Source organism: Lepidochelys olivacea (assembly GCF_965140295.1).
Source record: "Lepidochelys olivacea isolate rLepOli2 genome assembly, chromosome: 1".
Taxonomy (NCBI): Eukaryota; Metazoa; Chordata; order Testudines; family Cheloniidae; genus Lepidochelys; species Lepidochelys olivacea.
In genome coordinates, this window is record NC_140411.1 from 61,770,157 (window position 1) to 61,785,581 (window position 15,425).

The window sequence follows — 15,425 nt, forward strand, 5'->3', positions numbered from 1 at the left end:
AAAAGCTCGGGCTAGGGGAAAAAGAAAACTGAAAAGGAGAATGTGGGGGAGTCAGAGAGTGGACAATAAATCTGAGAGAAGGGGGGATGAAAGAAAAACGTTGGGAAGGACTATGTGGGGAGGGAGGAGGAGGCATAGAGCATGAGAGGAAGAGGGAAAGGAGAATGAAAAAAGAGTAAAAGAAAGTGGGAAAAGGTCAGATGATGGGAAAGGCTTGAAAGGGGGGAAATTTAATTAGAAGTAAAGTTGAGGAGAAAAGAAACAGGCAGCTAACAAAGCAAACATAGGAAAGCAAAGAATGAGGCAGACGGGCCGAGCAAGTTAATTTTTCTCATTGCTTCATAGAAAATTTGGCACCAAAATATTACATAAAGCCAAATAGGAGTATATTTTGATATCTGTAGATCAGGATGACATCTGTCCATAGCACAGCAAGACAGGAGGAAGGCATGGGGTAGCAGCCTGCTTCCATGTGTGTGGGTTTTCTTGCTTTTGTTCTGTATTGTGCTGATGCTGGTTTCTATACGTAGCTCTGTGGTTGTCAGGTAGGAAACACCTGCATGAATCTGGGCCCTGCGGTCTTGATGTGCAGCCTTTCTTGGTACTTTAACAGAATGTAATTTGACAGAGGCAACCTATTATAGGACAGAATTCCAGACAAACCCATCCCAGCATAGCCTCTCTTCCACCACCACCCTCCCCCAGACCCCATACACTTTAATAACTGAAACATGCTAGTCTTCAAAAATGGAGGGCATTGGACTTGAGATTCCAAAATTTTATGGAGGAAGCTCCATAGAAAGCTTGCTTAATTCTTTCCTCTCGCTCACCACAGCGTCCCCACTTTTGCTTGGTTGGAATGTATGTATATAGGATTAACATCTGCAATTGCACTAGCTAAACTGCAAATTACACAGGCTATCAATCTTTATGCTTCAGGGCATACAATGATTACCATCTTGGAGGGGTGTCAAAATTAGTTTCTCCCATGCTATCGTATGGTACTGTATGATTGACCAGGTGCATAAAGGAGGAGGAATGGGTTTGCCTTCACCAGGAGTATCAGTTATATGTCACTATCAGAGGCAAAGTACCTGACTGACTGAACCAACAGCCAGTTTCACTGTGACATTTCCTATGTTTCAGTTCAGTCCCCACAAGTCTAACACTTAAACCACTCCTGAATCTGGCCATATGACATGTAGGTCAGGCAACTACCATTGCCCAAGCAGATTAGCCACTAAAACACGCCATGCTTGTTCTGTATCTGTAGTTGTGAGAGCTGAAAGTGATGCAGCAGGAGGAGAAGACAAGAAGTCAGATGATGAAGGTATGCCAGGATATGTGGCCATTTGGGTAATCTGATGGCTAAGGATGCTTTCCGTTATGAGGGAGACAGAAAGGGTTGACAGCTGGGAAGGGGGTGGTTTGAGGGCAGGTCAGTGGTGGGCAGTGCAATATATTCCAGGGGTACCTCTGATTAAGGAAGGCCCTTGATCCCGCAAGAGTTGAAAACAGCAGCCAGGCTGGGCCCGGCAGAGATTTTGAGATCTGCTGAGACCTCTGATAGATCTAGAATCTACATCCACAAAGGCCCAGGTGCGGACCAAAAGTCAGGGTGGAAAAGAGGGGCTTTGATGGGCAGGAAGTGGAATGAGTCACTGGGTCCAGACAAGAGATCTCAGGCTGATGTCCGCATGGGAGGTGGGGGCGGGGGTGATACTAAAGGACACCTGGCTAGTGGGTACTCGCCCACAGTTTTGACCCTTCCAAATGCTTGTGAATGAGGTCTGAGGTTCAGACAAGTTCTTATTTTCCATGGCCAAGTTTGCCTTGCCTCAGGTTTCAGAACATCTTGGCAGCAGATGATTATCTCATTGGAATGGAAGCAAAAAGCAAGAAGTGACAGAACTCCAAAATAAGAGACATAATTAGCAGCAAAACTTTTATTTTGCCATTCTGAACCATTTCTAAATGAGTTAGTGGCTTATTTATCGGACCTGGCTTGACATTTAGACAGTTCCTTTTAATGCTAATGGGCTTGATTACCGGGTTGAATCCTACTGCTCTGCAGAAACTGCTGTTCAGTATTCAGAGCTGCCAAATTCTTCCCACACAATAACACCTTCCTTTCTTCACAGTAAATATGTATTATTCAGTGCACCCATATTACAATAAGCCGCTCACTGGTGTGAGGTGTCTGCTGAGATAATTAAAGCAGCAGCTACCAGTTTGCTAGATACCAATTGCACTGGCTCGTGTCTTAGAGTTTTCTGGACTGGGACTTCCCCAGTTTCTTTAAATGGCACCACACACTTCTCCTGGCCCTTCCCCACTCCAGCTCACCCCTCTGCAACCTTAAGTTCAGCTGGGAGACTGAACCAAAGCCCATTAAAATCAGTGGGAAAAACCTCCCATTGAGTTCAGTGGGCTTTGGATCAGATCTTTGCAGGGTTTCACTGCACTTTTGTTCCTTACGCCTATTGCTATCTTTTATACCATTAGCTCCCCGGGGCAAGGATTATCATTATCATGAGTTTATACAACCCCTGCTGCAAAGGGGCCTGACCTTGTTGTGACCCTAAGGTGCTTTCAGAATGAAAGTGTTGAATCATTAATAATTAAATCCCCCCAGATAGTTAACACTGCCAGGGCTGGTTCAACAAAGGCAATGATGGTGCATTGGTGACAGACCATAGGCAGCTAACTGGGCCCTTGCATTTTAAGGTAAACATTTAGTGTGTGACTTTTCCCTCCCTCACTTGCCCCAAACTGCTTTGCTTACCAGCTGGGTGAGGAAGGGTGGGGAGACAACAGGGCTCGTGTCCAGTACTGGTGTTGAGAGTTTAGGGGACTTGTGGGTGGAAGCTTCCTTCTAGTTCGAAGGAGGTGGAAACCCTGTGCTGGGTCTCAGATAAAGCCAAGGAACCAGGGCAGGCAGCCTGATTTCCCCATGGGACATCCCAGCACTCCCAGCGCTCCCAGTCAGCAGGGAGAAGCTGTTACTCCATACCTAGAGCCCTACCAAATTCACAGCCTGAAAAACACATCACAGGCAGTAAAATCTGGTTTCCCCCATGAAATCTGGTCTTTTGTGCGCTTTTACCCTATACTACACCCGATTGCCTTCTATGGTGAGATAACTGGCTCTGTGGATAGGGGGAAAGTGGTGGATGTGATATATCTTGACTTTAGCAAAGCTTTTGATATGGTCTCCCACAGTATTCTTGGCAGCAAGTTAAAAAAGTATGGATTGGATGAATGGACTATAAGGTGGATAGAAAGCTGGCTACATCGTTGGGCTCAACGGGTAGTGATCGACAGCTCGATGTCTAGTTGGCAGCCGGTATCAAGCAGAGTGCCCCTGGGGCTGGTTTTGTTCAACATCTTCATTAATGATCTGGATGATGGGATGAATTGCACCCTCAGCAAGTTCACAGATTACACTAAATTGTGGGGGGAGAGATAGATACGCTGGAGGGTAGGGATAGGGTCCAGAGTGACCTAGACAAATTGGAGGATTGGGCTAAAAGAAATCTGATGAGGTTCAACAAGGACAAGTGCAGAATCCATCTTGGGCTGCATTAGGAGCATTGTCAGCAGATCGAGGAAAGTGATTATTCCCCTCTATTCGACACTGGTGAGGCCACATCTGGAGTATTGCGTCCAGTTTTGGGCCCCCCACTACAGAAAGGATGTGGACAAATTGGAGAGAGTCCAGTGGAGGGCAACGAAAATGATTAGGGGGCTGAGGCACATGACTTATGACAAGAGGTTGAGGGAACTGGACTTATTTAGTCCGCAGAAGAGAAGAGTGAGAGAGGATTTGATAGCAGTCTTCAACTACCTGAAGAGGGGTTCCAAAGAGGATGGAGCTCGGCTGTTGTCAGTGGTGGCAGATGACAGAACAAGGAGCAATGGTCTCAAGTTGCAGTGGGGGAGGTCTAGGTTGGATATTAGGAAAAACTATTTCACTAGGAGGGTGGTGACACATTGGAATGGGTTACCAAGCGAGGTGGTGGAATCTCCATCCTTAGAGGTTTTTAAGGCCCGGCTTGACAAAGCCCTGGCTGGGATGATTTAGTTGGGATTGGTCCTGCTTTAAGCAGGGAGTTTGACTATGACCTCCTGAGGTCTCTTCCAACCCTAATCTTCTGTGATTCTATTTAGATTTCAGGGAGGAGACCAGCGTTTCTCAAATTGGGGGTCCTGACCCAAAAGGGAGTTGCAGAGGGGCAACAAGGTTATTTTAGGAGGGTTGGAGTATTGCCACCCTTACTTCTGCGCTGCCTTCAGAGCTGGGCAACGGGACAGTGGCAATTGTTGGCCAAGTATCCAGCTCTGAAGGTAGTGCCCTGCCATCACCAACCCAGAAGTAAGGGTAGCAGTACCGCAACCCCCCCTACAATAACCTTGCAACCACCCCGGGGGCCTGGCATTGGCCACTATCGGTAGACAGGATACTGGGCTGGATGGACCTTTGGTCTGACCCAGTATGGCCATTCTTATGTTCTTATGTTCACCCCACAACTCCTTTTTAGGTCAGGACCCCTACAATTACAACACCGTGAAATTTCAGATTTAAATAGCTGAAATCATGAAATTTACAACTTTTACAATCCTATAACAGTGAAATTGACCAAAATGGACCATGAATTTGGTAGAGCCCTATCCATACCACATGGTGCTAGAGCATGAGGAGTAACCAGACCACTGGTATGTCAATTTGGCCCTGGTGGGCTGGGAAGGAACCCCCCCAAAATTCATCATTATTATGGATTATTAGTTTGACAGTGATGCTTAGGAGCCTTTGTCATGGACCAGGACCCCATTGTGCTAGGCTCTGTACAAACACAGAACAAAAAAACTGGTCCCTGCCCTGAAGAGCTAAGGTTTGTAGGGGGGCTTTTGACTTTTGTGTGGGGGCTTATATTGCTTAAATCTTTGTCATCCCTTTCCTTCTTCTCTTTCACACCATATCTGAGTTGTATAGAAAGACAACACACTGGGACAGCAGACTGGCTGTAGCACCTGGAAAGAGGGAGGGGGAAGGTTTGTAACTAACACGGCATGTACCCAGCATCACAGGACATCATCCCAGACTTGTTGTTTGAACTTTGTATATTGGTTTTCTCTGTCTTGTCTATTTGCACTGTAAGGTCTTCAGGAGAGACCCCTGTCTGCGACTATATTGTGCCTAGCACAAGGGAGACCGGATCTTGATTGGAGCCTTTGAGCTCTTCCATAATAGAAATAATTACTACTACTAATAATAATAGGTGCAGGGAGGGAAGTTCCATTCTGTTTTTCACAGGTCACCACCCGTTTTTTCTCTGTATATGTATTATGCCCTGCAGAGATCCTTTCTTTTTGGGATCAATCAGTCTTAAAGAGGGCCTGATTCTCCTCCTGCATCCGTGTAAATCAGCAGTAACTCCAGTGAAGTCAGTTTAGAGTCGCACGGGTGCAAATAAGAACAGAATTGGGTCCTGCATTCGTTAAATTATAAAAAAAATTTAGATTAAAAATGATAGATTTTAGGAGATAAATATTGTGTTTGTGTTGTAAATACTGGTGCAAAATGCCAACTGAGGAAGCTCATGGGATCCAGAGATCCTTATAAACTAGGACAGCCTGGTAAGCATTCTGAATGACAAGGGCTTGACAAGCCACGCTGGTTTAACAAGCTTTCCTGATGGCTAACCGACCCCAATGAGATTATCATGATCTGTGGAACATAGATACGTGAGCCCAGTACTTTCCCCAGAGGTGTGATTATCTTGTAATAGCCGGATCCCTTGTGCTCATTTCTTATACCTTGAAGAAATTGAGGTCTGAAGTTGGAATGCTCATTTGTAAGACATATGGTTTTAAAACAGTTCTACAAAAGCACAGAGGTAAATAAGTACAGGTTCCTGCAGCGAAGAAGTTGAGGCTTTGTCCCAAAAGAGGCCCTCGCATGTTGTATGGTTAGAGCCTCTGCGTGCATGTTTGTTTTAATTTACTAGGGGAAAAGCTGCTATGAGTAATACAGGTTGAGATAACCTAGTGAAACCAATTTTATTTATGTTCTTTCCACCTCCTGCGCCGTCATTCGTGTAACCATGAATAATAAGCTGATCAGGAGCCAGTTCTGTCTGAGTGCTACTTTGCAATGATGGTAAACAGGATGATATAAGCAAGGTTGAGGGAATACAACCTGATTTCCATAAAATGTGCTCATTCAGAAATAAGTGCACTGCCTGGGCATGCATCCACTCACAAAGGATGTACATATTAAATGTCTGCATGTAGTGTAATGTGTATGCTCCTGGATTATGAGTAGGTGTGTTTCGGAGTTCTTTTTTCTCTAATATAGGTATTTAGGGAGGCCACTGTCTCTGAGAGGGGGATTTGGATTTTATGGATTTCCTCTGATACCCTAGGTTTGTTTGGATACTGTCAGGGGTGAAAGTAAGTTAGAGGACTTACCAGTACACTGGAGTCCTGAGCAGGGGGCGTGGCCTCAACCAGAAGAGGCGTGGCCTTGACCGGAAGAGGCAGGGCCTTAAATCCCAAAGCCCTTTAAATCTTGATTTAAAGGCCAGGGCTCCAGCTGCGGTAGTGGCGGCTGGGAGCCCAGGGCCCTTTAAATCACCCCCAAGCCACCAGCTGCAGAGGTGGGTGGGAACCCCGGGGCTCGGGGGCAATTTAAAGGACCCAGGGCTCCAGCTGCCGCTACTGCAGCAGAGACCCCGGCCCTTTAAATCACTGAGGAGCCCTGGAGGCTCCCGGCTGCCACCGCTACCCTGGGGCTCTGGGCTCCGGCAGAGCTTTAAAGGGCCTGGGGCTCCGCTGTGGTAGCAGCTGCCGGAACCCCGGGCCCTTTAAATCCCTGCCTGAGCCCTGCTGCCCGAGCCCTGGAGTAGCAGCAGCCAGGCTCCATCAGGGATTTAAAGGGCTCCGGGGCTCCAGCCGCCGCTACCGCCCCAGCCCTTTAAATCCATTCTGGAGCCCCGCCGCTGCTACCCCAGGGCTTCAGCAACTGGGCTCCGGCGGAGATTTAAAGGACCCAGGCGGGGTAGTGGGATCTGGAGCTCCGGGGCCCTTTAAATCTCCGCCGGAGCCCGGTTGCTGAAGCCCTGGGGTAGCAGCGGCGGGGCTCCAGAAGCCCCACCACCGCTACCCCAGGGCTTTAAATTGCCCTCTGGGAAAGCCGGTCCCAGTACGGCGCTGTACCGGCTTACTTTCACCTCTGGATACTGTCTTTTTAATGCATCACTTGCTGAAGCTACAGGAAGCATACAGAACATACAAGAGTTTGACACTTTATTCAGAGGAACCAAAGTCTGCTCAGGGACTCCCATTAATCACCATAGTATAAAAACACCACACTGCTGCCCTCCTCATCTTCCATACAAAGATGTGGCCCCAACAGATTGCAGGGCCCAGTATAAAGTAGTGTATTGTGAGTAAGTGATGCTGTTTTTTAGTGGCTGGCCTAGAGTGAGGCTAGGTGACATGCTGCCCATAGAAGTTCCCAGAGTTTTCCTTTGGAAAAGGCCTTTTGGGAGGAGTTAAAGGAAAACAAGAGTTCTAGTCCCAGCTTCCTCTGTGTCTGTGGGTGGGATGTGTCCATATCATCATTGTGTCCGCTGTCTCAACCTATGGATTCACTGCAATGGAACACTCCATCTGGATCTGAGAAGCCATATTTCCTTGATCCAGGCTGTTGTATTAAAGATAAAGATAGGCAGTAGTGTAGGGTTTCATGGGCCACACTTAGAATCATAGAATCATAGAATCATAGAATATCAGGGTTGGAAGGGACCCCAGAAGGTCATCTAGTCCAACCCCCTGCTCAAAGCAGGACCAATTCCCAGTTAAATCATCCCAGCCAGGGCTTTGTCAAGCCTGACCTTAAAAACCTCTAAGGAAGGAGATTCTACCACCTCCCTAGGTAACGCATTCCAGTGTTTCACCACCCTCTTAGTGAAAAAGTTTTTCCTAATATCCAATCTAAACCTCCCCCACTGCAACTTGAGACCATTACTCCTCGTTCTGTCATCTGCTACCATTGAGAACAGTCTAGAGCCATCCTCTTTGGAACCCCCTTTCAGGTAGTTGAAAGCAGCTATCAAATCCCCCCTCATTCTTCTCTTCTGCAGGCTAAACAATCCCAGCTCCCTCAGCCTCTCCTCATAACTCATGTGTTCCAGTCCCCTAATCATTTTTGTTGCCCTTCGCTGGACTCTCTCCAATTTATCCACATCCTTCTTGAAGTGTGGGGCCCAAAACTGGACACAGTACTCCAGATGAGGCCTCACCAATGTCGAATAGAGGGGAACGATCACGTCCCTCGATCTGCTCGCTATGCCCCTACTTATACATCCCAAAATGCCATTGGCCTTCTTGGCAACAAGGGCACACTGCTGACTCATATCCAGCTTCTCGTCCACTGTCACCCCTAGGTCCTTTTCTGCAGAACTGCTGCCTAGCCATTCGGTCCCTAGTCTGTAGCTGTGCATTGGGTTCTTCCGTCCTAAGTGCAGGACCCTGCACTTATCCTTATTGAACCTCATCAGATTCCTTTTGGCCCAATCTTCCAATTGGTCTAGGTCCTTCTGTATCCTATCCCTCCCCTCCAGCGTATCTACCACTCCTCCCAGTTTAGTATCATCCGCAAATTTGCTGAGAGTGCAATCCACACCATCCTCCAGATCATTTATGAAGATATTGAATAAAACCGGCCCCAGGACCGACCCTTGGGGCACTCCACTTGATACCGGCTGCCAACTAGACATGGAGCCATTGATCACTACCCGTTGAGCCCGACAATTTAGCCAGCTTTCTACCCACCTTATAGTGCATTCATCCAGCCCATACTTCCTTAACTTGCTGACAAGAATACTATGGGAGACCGTGTCAAAAGCTTTGCTAAAGTCAAGAAACAATACATCCACTGCTTTCCCTTCATCCACAGAACCAGTAATCTCATCATAAAAGGCGATTAGATTAGTCAGGCATGACCTTCCCTTGGTGAATCCATGCTGGCTGTTCCTGATCACTTTCCTCTCATGCAAGTGCTTCAGGATTGATTCTTTGAGGACCTGCTCCATGATTTTTCCAGGGACTGAGGTGAGGCTGACTGGCCTGTAGTTCCCAGGATCTTCCTTCTTCCCTTTTTTAAAGATTGGCACTACATTAGCCTTTTTCCAGTCATCCGGGACTTCCCCGGTTCACCACGAGTTTTCAAAGATAATGGCCAGTGGCTCTGCAATCACAGCCGCCAATTCCTTCAGCACTCTCGGATGCAACTCGTCCGGCCCCATGGACTTGTGCACGTCCAGCTTTTCTAAATAGTCCCTAACCGCCTCTATCTCCACTTGAACTACTCTGCCTTAATGTGGGAAATTACTTGTCTTAAAATTACCTGAGAATGCATATAAAGTATCCACCCTCTCTCCAGTTTATAAAAACCTAGCAGAGGGGCACTAGTGAGTGACAATTTGGATGATAAATTAGCTATTTAATAATCTGGGTAAAGTTGGTTCTAACTTATTTTTGTTCTTGACACAGATTTTATAGTTCTTATTTTTCGCTGCATCATCATGCTCTTAAAAACTATTATATAGAAGTTTATGGCCTGCCATAATAAGACATTTGTATTATACTGTAATATCTCGTTTTCATCAATTCTTGCAGTCTAGTATACAGTTTATTACTATGAAACACTTTTATAATCCCTCTTCTATACTATACACCGAAATTCAGAAGTGCATATAAATTATTACACCCTCTTTGCAAAGTTTCCTTATATTTTACTCGCCAAGGCCAAAATGTCCACACCTGGGTTCCTAAAATTAGGCTTCTAAATCCATGTGACAAGTGACTTTTTGTTAAGATTGGTGGGGGGAGATGATTTTTCAGAGCGAGGGTTTCTTCACTTTTTGAAAATCAGGCCCTGTTAATATGCCTGGAGTTGGACACCACATCTGAAAACCTAAGCACTTACATTTAGGTGGCTACATATGGATTTAAATAGGCCGAAGCGCCGAGCACCCACAGACCCTATAGAAATCAACAGAGGCTCCTCAGCACCATTGAAATTTAGGCCGCTTATATTGAGCTGCCTAAGAATAGATGTGGGAGCCTAACCGTAGGCAGTCAGGTTTGAAATTTTTGATTCCAGTGCCTCTGTGGGTGAATTGACAATTGATGCAACTGTCACAACATTTCTACACAGTGAGTGAAGGCTAATTCATGTCTTTGTCTTGTTCGTACAAAAAGCCCCGGAGCCCGATTCAGAAGAGGCGACTTGTGATGACCTGAAAATAACTACCCTATTCCTAGATGAGGTGAGGCCCATGGAGAAATTAAAATGAATACACCAGTCATTTATAAAGAGGAAGCTGCATGACTCAAGGGAGTGGTAACTGGACAATGGAGCCTTTCGCCTGTCTGTCACCATTCCACACCCAACCTGTACTGGTAGAGACTCACAGCCATCTGGTGTAAATTGGTGAGTTTTTTTCACTTGGTGGAGCTCTGCCAATTTACATCAGCTGAGGATAGGGCTGTGACATTTTCCCTGATGCTGTTTGGTGGCCTGTGTGAAGTGGGTGTGTGGATCTCAGTCCAGTCTGTGCTGGATAAATGTTCACGTCAAAAAATCCTCTCTCAGTCGGGCAGCTTTTTCATCAGTCTCAGCACAGAGGGGGGCCGACCACTGAATGAGCATTAAAACTGAATGATCCTCTCCCACACAGAGGTTCTGTCCCGTCTGGTTAAGGTTGAGGCATGTTTATTTTTGCATTCTTTTGTGGGTCGGCTTTGCAGGGAAGGTTGCAGTGTTGTTGTGGATAAATGGTGTCCTGTGGGGCATCACTTTCACCACCTCTGACAAGTACTAAATTCTCTCAGAACAAAGAGGGACAAAGGAAGGCAGCTCCTCGATGAAAATCGGAAAGGAGCTCATGGAAAGTTCCATGCACCTGACACATAGAAACAGAGGGCCAAATTCATCACCGGTATAACTCCGTTGATCTCCACAGAGTTACACCAAAAGTGCGTCTAATCTAAAGGCTCTTCAGTAACAGAGAGGATTTTAGGCAGGGCTTGTTTTCCCTGACCCCACTAATACCATGTGGTTATATTTCCAGTCAGGTAGTATAAGATTTGTCAGGTCTGTGGTGAGATGCCTTTCAGAAAAGATATCTAGCTTCCAGAAAAATGCTCTCTTGGGATATTTTGACACTCCTGAAACTGTGAGTAGTGTCCAGGGGAAAGGAAGTTAGCTTTGCTTTCCTGACAATAGACCAAAAATTGCTGAAGAGGCAAATGCTATTCCCTTTAAGAGAGATTTACATTTGACCATCAAAACAACGGGAGCAGTTTGACAAGAAAAGGAAAGAGTAGGTGTTACTGACTCAGACAGCAGATGGCTCTCGGGCCATGGGACCTGATGAAAAACATGTGGGGTGTGATGTGTCGAAATGTCTTCCTTATTCCCCCTCTGGTTTTGCAGCTTCTCAAAGTGAAGCCAAGTTTAAAAGGAGACCGATGTCAGACCCTCTGGTATTTCAGCTTGTCAAACTCAATCTTATTTGCCTCCTTTGCAGTGTCATTTGCTTAGCCATCGCCCAGTTAAAAATACAGACAAGAAAGAGGGCGAGTTGGTTATCTGTCTGTTTCTACTTCCACCAGCATTTCAACTGGGGCTTGGAGTTTTTTTTTTTTTGTGTCTGGATGTTTACATTGCTCTAGTTCAGAGGAGGCCGAGGAGAAAACCCAATCAGGCCCACACAGTGCAAGGAAGCCTCATCATTAATATGGAGGTTCTGGTCTCAGCATGCAATGCTCCATCTTAAACAGTAGCCTCTGTGCTATGTAATTTACGGTAGCTGTGGCCTTCACTCTTCTGTCAGCTTCCCATTACAGCCCTCTGTTGGGCAAAGTTGGGCTCCCCTGCTGTAATGATTGTGATTCCTTCCAATGTGTTATATATCAATTCTCTCTTCACCCCTTACTTTCAGGATCTTGTAGTTCTGGCTTGGCTGTTAAAAAGAGCTGTTAGCTTAAAGCTAAACAAAGAAATATGCAGACCAAAAGGGAATGTCCATCCATGATGTGTATATATGAAAATCATTTTTGAAAGCTGTCTCCTGTTTATGGCGGTAACTTATTTCAACAAATATTTTGAAAGGATTTTATTACGTGGATTTTGTTTGCCTGCAGAGCAGACACATTAGTATTATAGACCATAATGGCGATAGACTAGTAACAATAATACTTCATTAACAAATTCATCTAAATGTCAAGACTTGTATGATAGATGATAACAGCTCTTCCAGAGCCATGTACAGACTGTCTTGTCAGTTCTAATTTCTTGAAAGACTATTCTTTCTAGAAAAACAACAAGGAGTCCGGTGGCACCTTAAAGACTAACAGATTTATTTGAGCATAAGCTTTTTAGGAACCAAGAATGTAGATCATAATTAAAGGACGGGGGACATGTTCTTGGGAAACAGTGACGCCAAGAAAAGATTTGGGCATCGTGGTAGATAATCAGCTGAGCATGAGGTCCTAGTGTGACGCTGTAACCAAAAAGGCTAATGCACTCCTTGGATGTATAAGCAGAGGAATCTCAAGTAGGAATAGAGAGGTTAATTTTCCTCTATATTTGGCACTGATGTGCCCACTGCTGGATTACCATGTCCAGTTCTGGTGTCCACAATTCAAGAAGGATGTTGATCATCTGAAGAGGTTCAGAGAAGAGCTAGGAGAATGATAAAAGGATTAGAAAACATGTCTGATAGTGACAGCTTCAATGAGTTCAGTCTATTTAGCTTAACAAATAGAAGGTTAAAGGACTTGATCATAGTTTATAAGTACCTATAAAATATTTTGGGAACACACATTTAATAATGGGCTCTTCAATTTAGCAGAGAAAGGTATAATGTGATCTAATGGCTGGAAGATGAAGCTAAACAAATTCAGACTGGAAACAGGGTGTACATTTTTAACAATGAGGATAAGGAACCATTGGAACAATTTACCTAGTGTTGTGGTAGATTTTCCATCACTGACCATTTTTAAATGTAGTGGATGTTTTTCTAAAAAAATCTGTGCTAGGAATTGTGTTGGGGAAGTTCTTTGACCTGTGTCATCCAGGAGATCAGACTACGTGATCATACTGGTTTTCATTTTTTTCATCAAAAAAAAAACCAACTTCCCCCCCTCCCCACAAATTTCCCACAAAACACAATTAGCACTTTTCATCCAGCTCTGATGAAGGAGTAAAAATCAGCAATTCACTTGGGAATACAGATTGTCACACGTAACCTAGAACTTCCTGGATAGCCTCGTGACAGCACCTTACTGATAGTGGTCTTTCTGGAGAGATGCAAACTTGACTCTTTTTAGAGAACTGTGATTTTCTCATGTGAGCAGCTAGGCTTCAAGTACAAGCTTTTTTTAAAAAAAAAAGCTAATGTTCTTCACCATTTTCCTTTGTCCTCTGAGGAAAATCGCATTGCTGAAGGATATGAAAGCTGTGAGTTTTGCAAGGCTGTTGCAAAGCCCATCCCAACAGTAGAAGACCTGGAGACACAACCACTGGAAACTGTGAGTAGCTGTGCTACTTAAACAATGAAGCTATCTTTTCCTGGTAATCTTCCAGCAGCAAAGCCAATAGGTTACCATGCCCTGGCAGTTCCTGATAACTAGTACCAAACATAGACCAGGACAGTGGCGGTGAGGGAACTGCTAGGTCTTTTGTAATATATTCAGGATTATACTTTGGTCAAGTAGTACCCTGGAAGGAAGAAAATTTGGCATCCCCAAGAATTCCTGCTGCCATCAGGAGTTGGACATAAGACAGGGTCACCCCAAAATCATTGTGAATTATACCAATGGAGGGAAAATCCACAACAAAAAATGGGAGCAGTTTGGTCCAGTATCCAGGGTGCAAGGTTTGAGATTCAGGACTCTTGTGATCTGTTCCTGATTCTACTATGGACTTGAGGACATGAGCAAATTGCCTTTTTAATCTGAGCCTGAGTTTCCATAAATGTAGTATGATACATTACAGAAAGGGGAGGGAGACAAAGGAAGAAAGCTCCTGCTATATGCTGTAGTGATAATTTTTATGTCTGAAGGAGGGCAACAACCAGACATCAGAGTTGGGGAGGAAGGCAGAAGCAGGGCTAAGGGGGAAGTACCTGGGGAGGGTTGAGTGGACAAGCAATTTGGAGTGGATAGGAAATTGGATTAAGAAGGCAAGGGGAAGAAAAGAGGAGCACCTTTTGGGCATGGGTGTTGAGGAGGGAATGGGAAGAGATCACTGAAGGAGTAGATGGTCAGAGAAGCAAAATTGGAGGGAGACAGCCTGGCTTCAGTCAAGAGGAAGAGCTGTAGCTTGCGAGACAGAAGCATGGGATTCTTGGAAATGGAGCAGCGGTGAGTCAATGGGGGGAGGGATGGCTCAGTGGTTTGAGCATTGGCCTGTTAAACCCAGGGTTGTGAGTTCAATCCCTGAGGGGACCATTTAGGGATCTGGGGCAAAAATTGGAGATTGGTCCTGCTTTGAGCAAGGGGTTAGACTAGATGACCTCCTGAGGTCCTTTCCAACCCTGATATTCAATGATTCTACAAATGGGCCAGATCCACAGCTGGTGCAATGGAGCTAAGCAGAGAACCTGGTTTACTGGCATTAATAAAGCTACATGAAGTGGGAAAATCCTGCATCACTCATGATCTTGGCTAATCTCAGACTGCTTGCCTGTTGGGAGGAATGTGAAGCCGTGTGTGGAAAAGATCACACTTTTTGCCAGTTCCTTGTAGGCTGGTCCCATTGTGTTCCTACGTCTGGTGTATTTTGTAGATTTTGTGCTGCAGGATGTACAAGGACGTATTTGAGTGTGTGATCAAGGAGCTGATGGAAGGCAACTCATTTGACGAAGAGATTGATATTGCTCCTCATCCTCACCTTTCACAAACAGTGCTAGAAAGTGACACCAGAAAGAAACTTGAGCAACAGTAAGTGTCTCTGTGAGACCCCATGCTGATGAGGAAGTGCCAGAGAGCCCTAGTGACAGAGCTAGCCCCACTTCTCCAGCCTTGTCAATCATGTATGGAAGGGGAGAAGGCATTTAAAAAGGAGGAAACTGCAGTCAGCTCAGGATGGGGAGGAACAGGAATGCCCTAAGCAGGAGACTGCTGTGGGGACTCCTAAAGCCAGAAAGAGAACTCCCGTCTAAGAGACCCCCGACCCTACAGGGACTGCAGCAAACAACCAGGGTAAGGCTGACAGAGTAAGCCCAACTCAGCAGTCCAGCCAGAGAGATTTCTCAAAACCCACTCTGCAGGCGCTGTGTTGTTGGCTGCATTGTGGACTCCCCCATCCTGCCCCCACAACCCTGTGAGAGGCTCTAGAAAGGGGGTAC

General features: G+C 45.6%; 1 protein-coding gene across 1 annotated transcript in view; it reads left to right on the top strand.

Annotated features, from left to right (window-relative positions):
- The window catches only part of ERICH6B (glutamate rich 6B), a gene marked incomplete at its 3' end in the record, with an annotated part of 71,924 nt that overhangs the window by 32,703 nt on the left and 23,796 nt on the right, over window positions 1–15,425 (top strand). Inside the window, exons 6-9 of the mRNA XM_084621583.1 lie at window positions 1,274–1,330; window positions 10,270–10,337; window positions 13,504–13,605; window positions 14,864–15,018. Of these exons, the coding sequence (XP_084477709.1) occupies window positions 1,274–1,330; window positions 10,270–10,337; window positions 13,504–13,605; window positions 14,864–15,018 (382 nt within the window). The remainder of the gene's footprint in view (window positions 1–1,273; window positions 1,331–10,269; window positions 10,338–13,503; window positions 13,606–14,863; window positions 15,019–15,425) is intronic.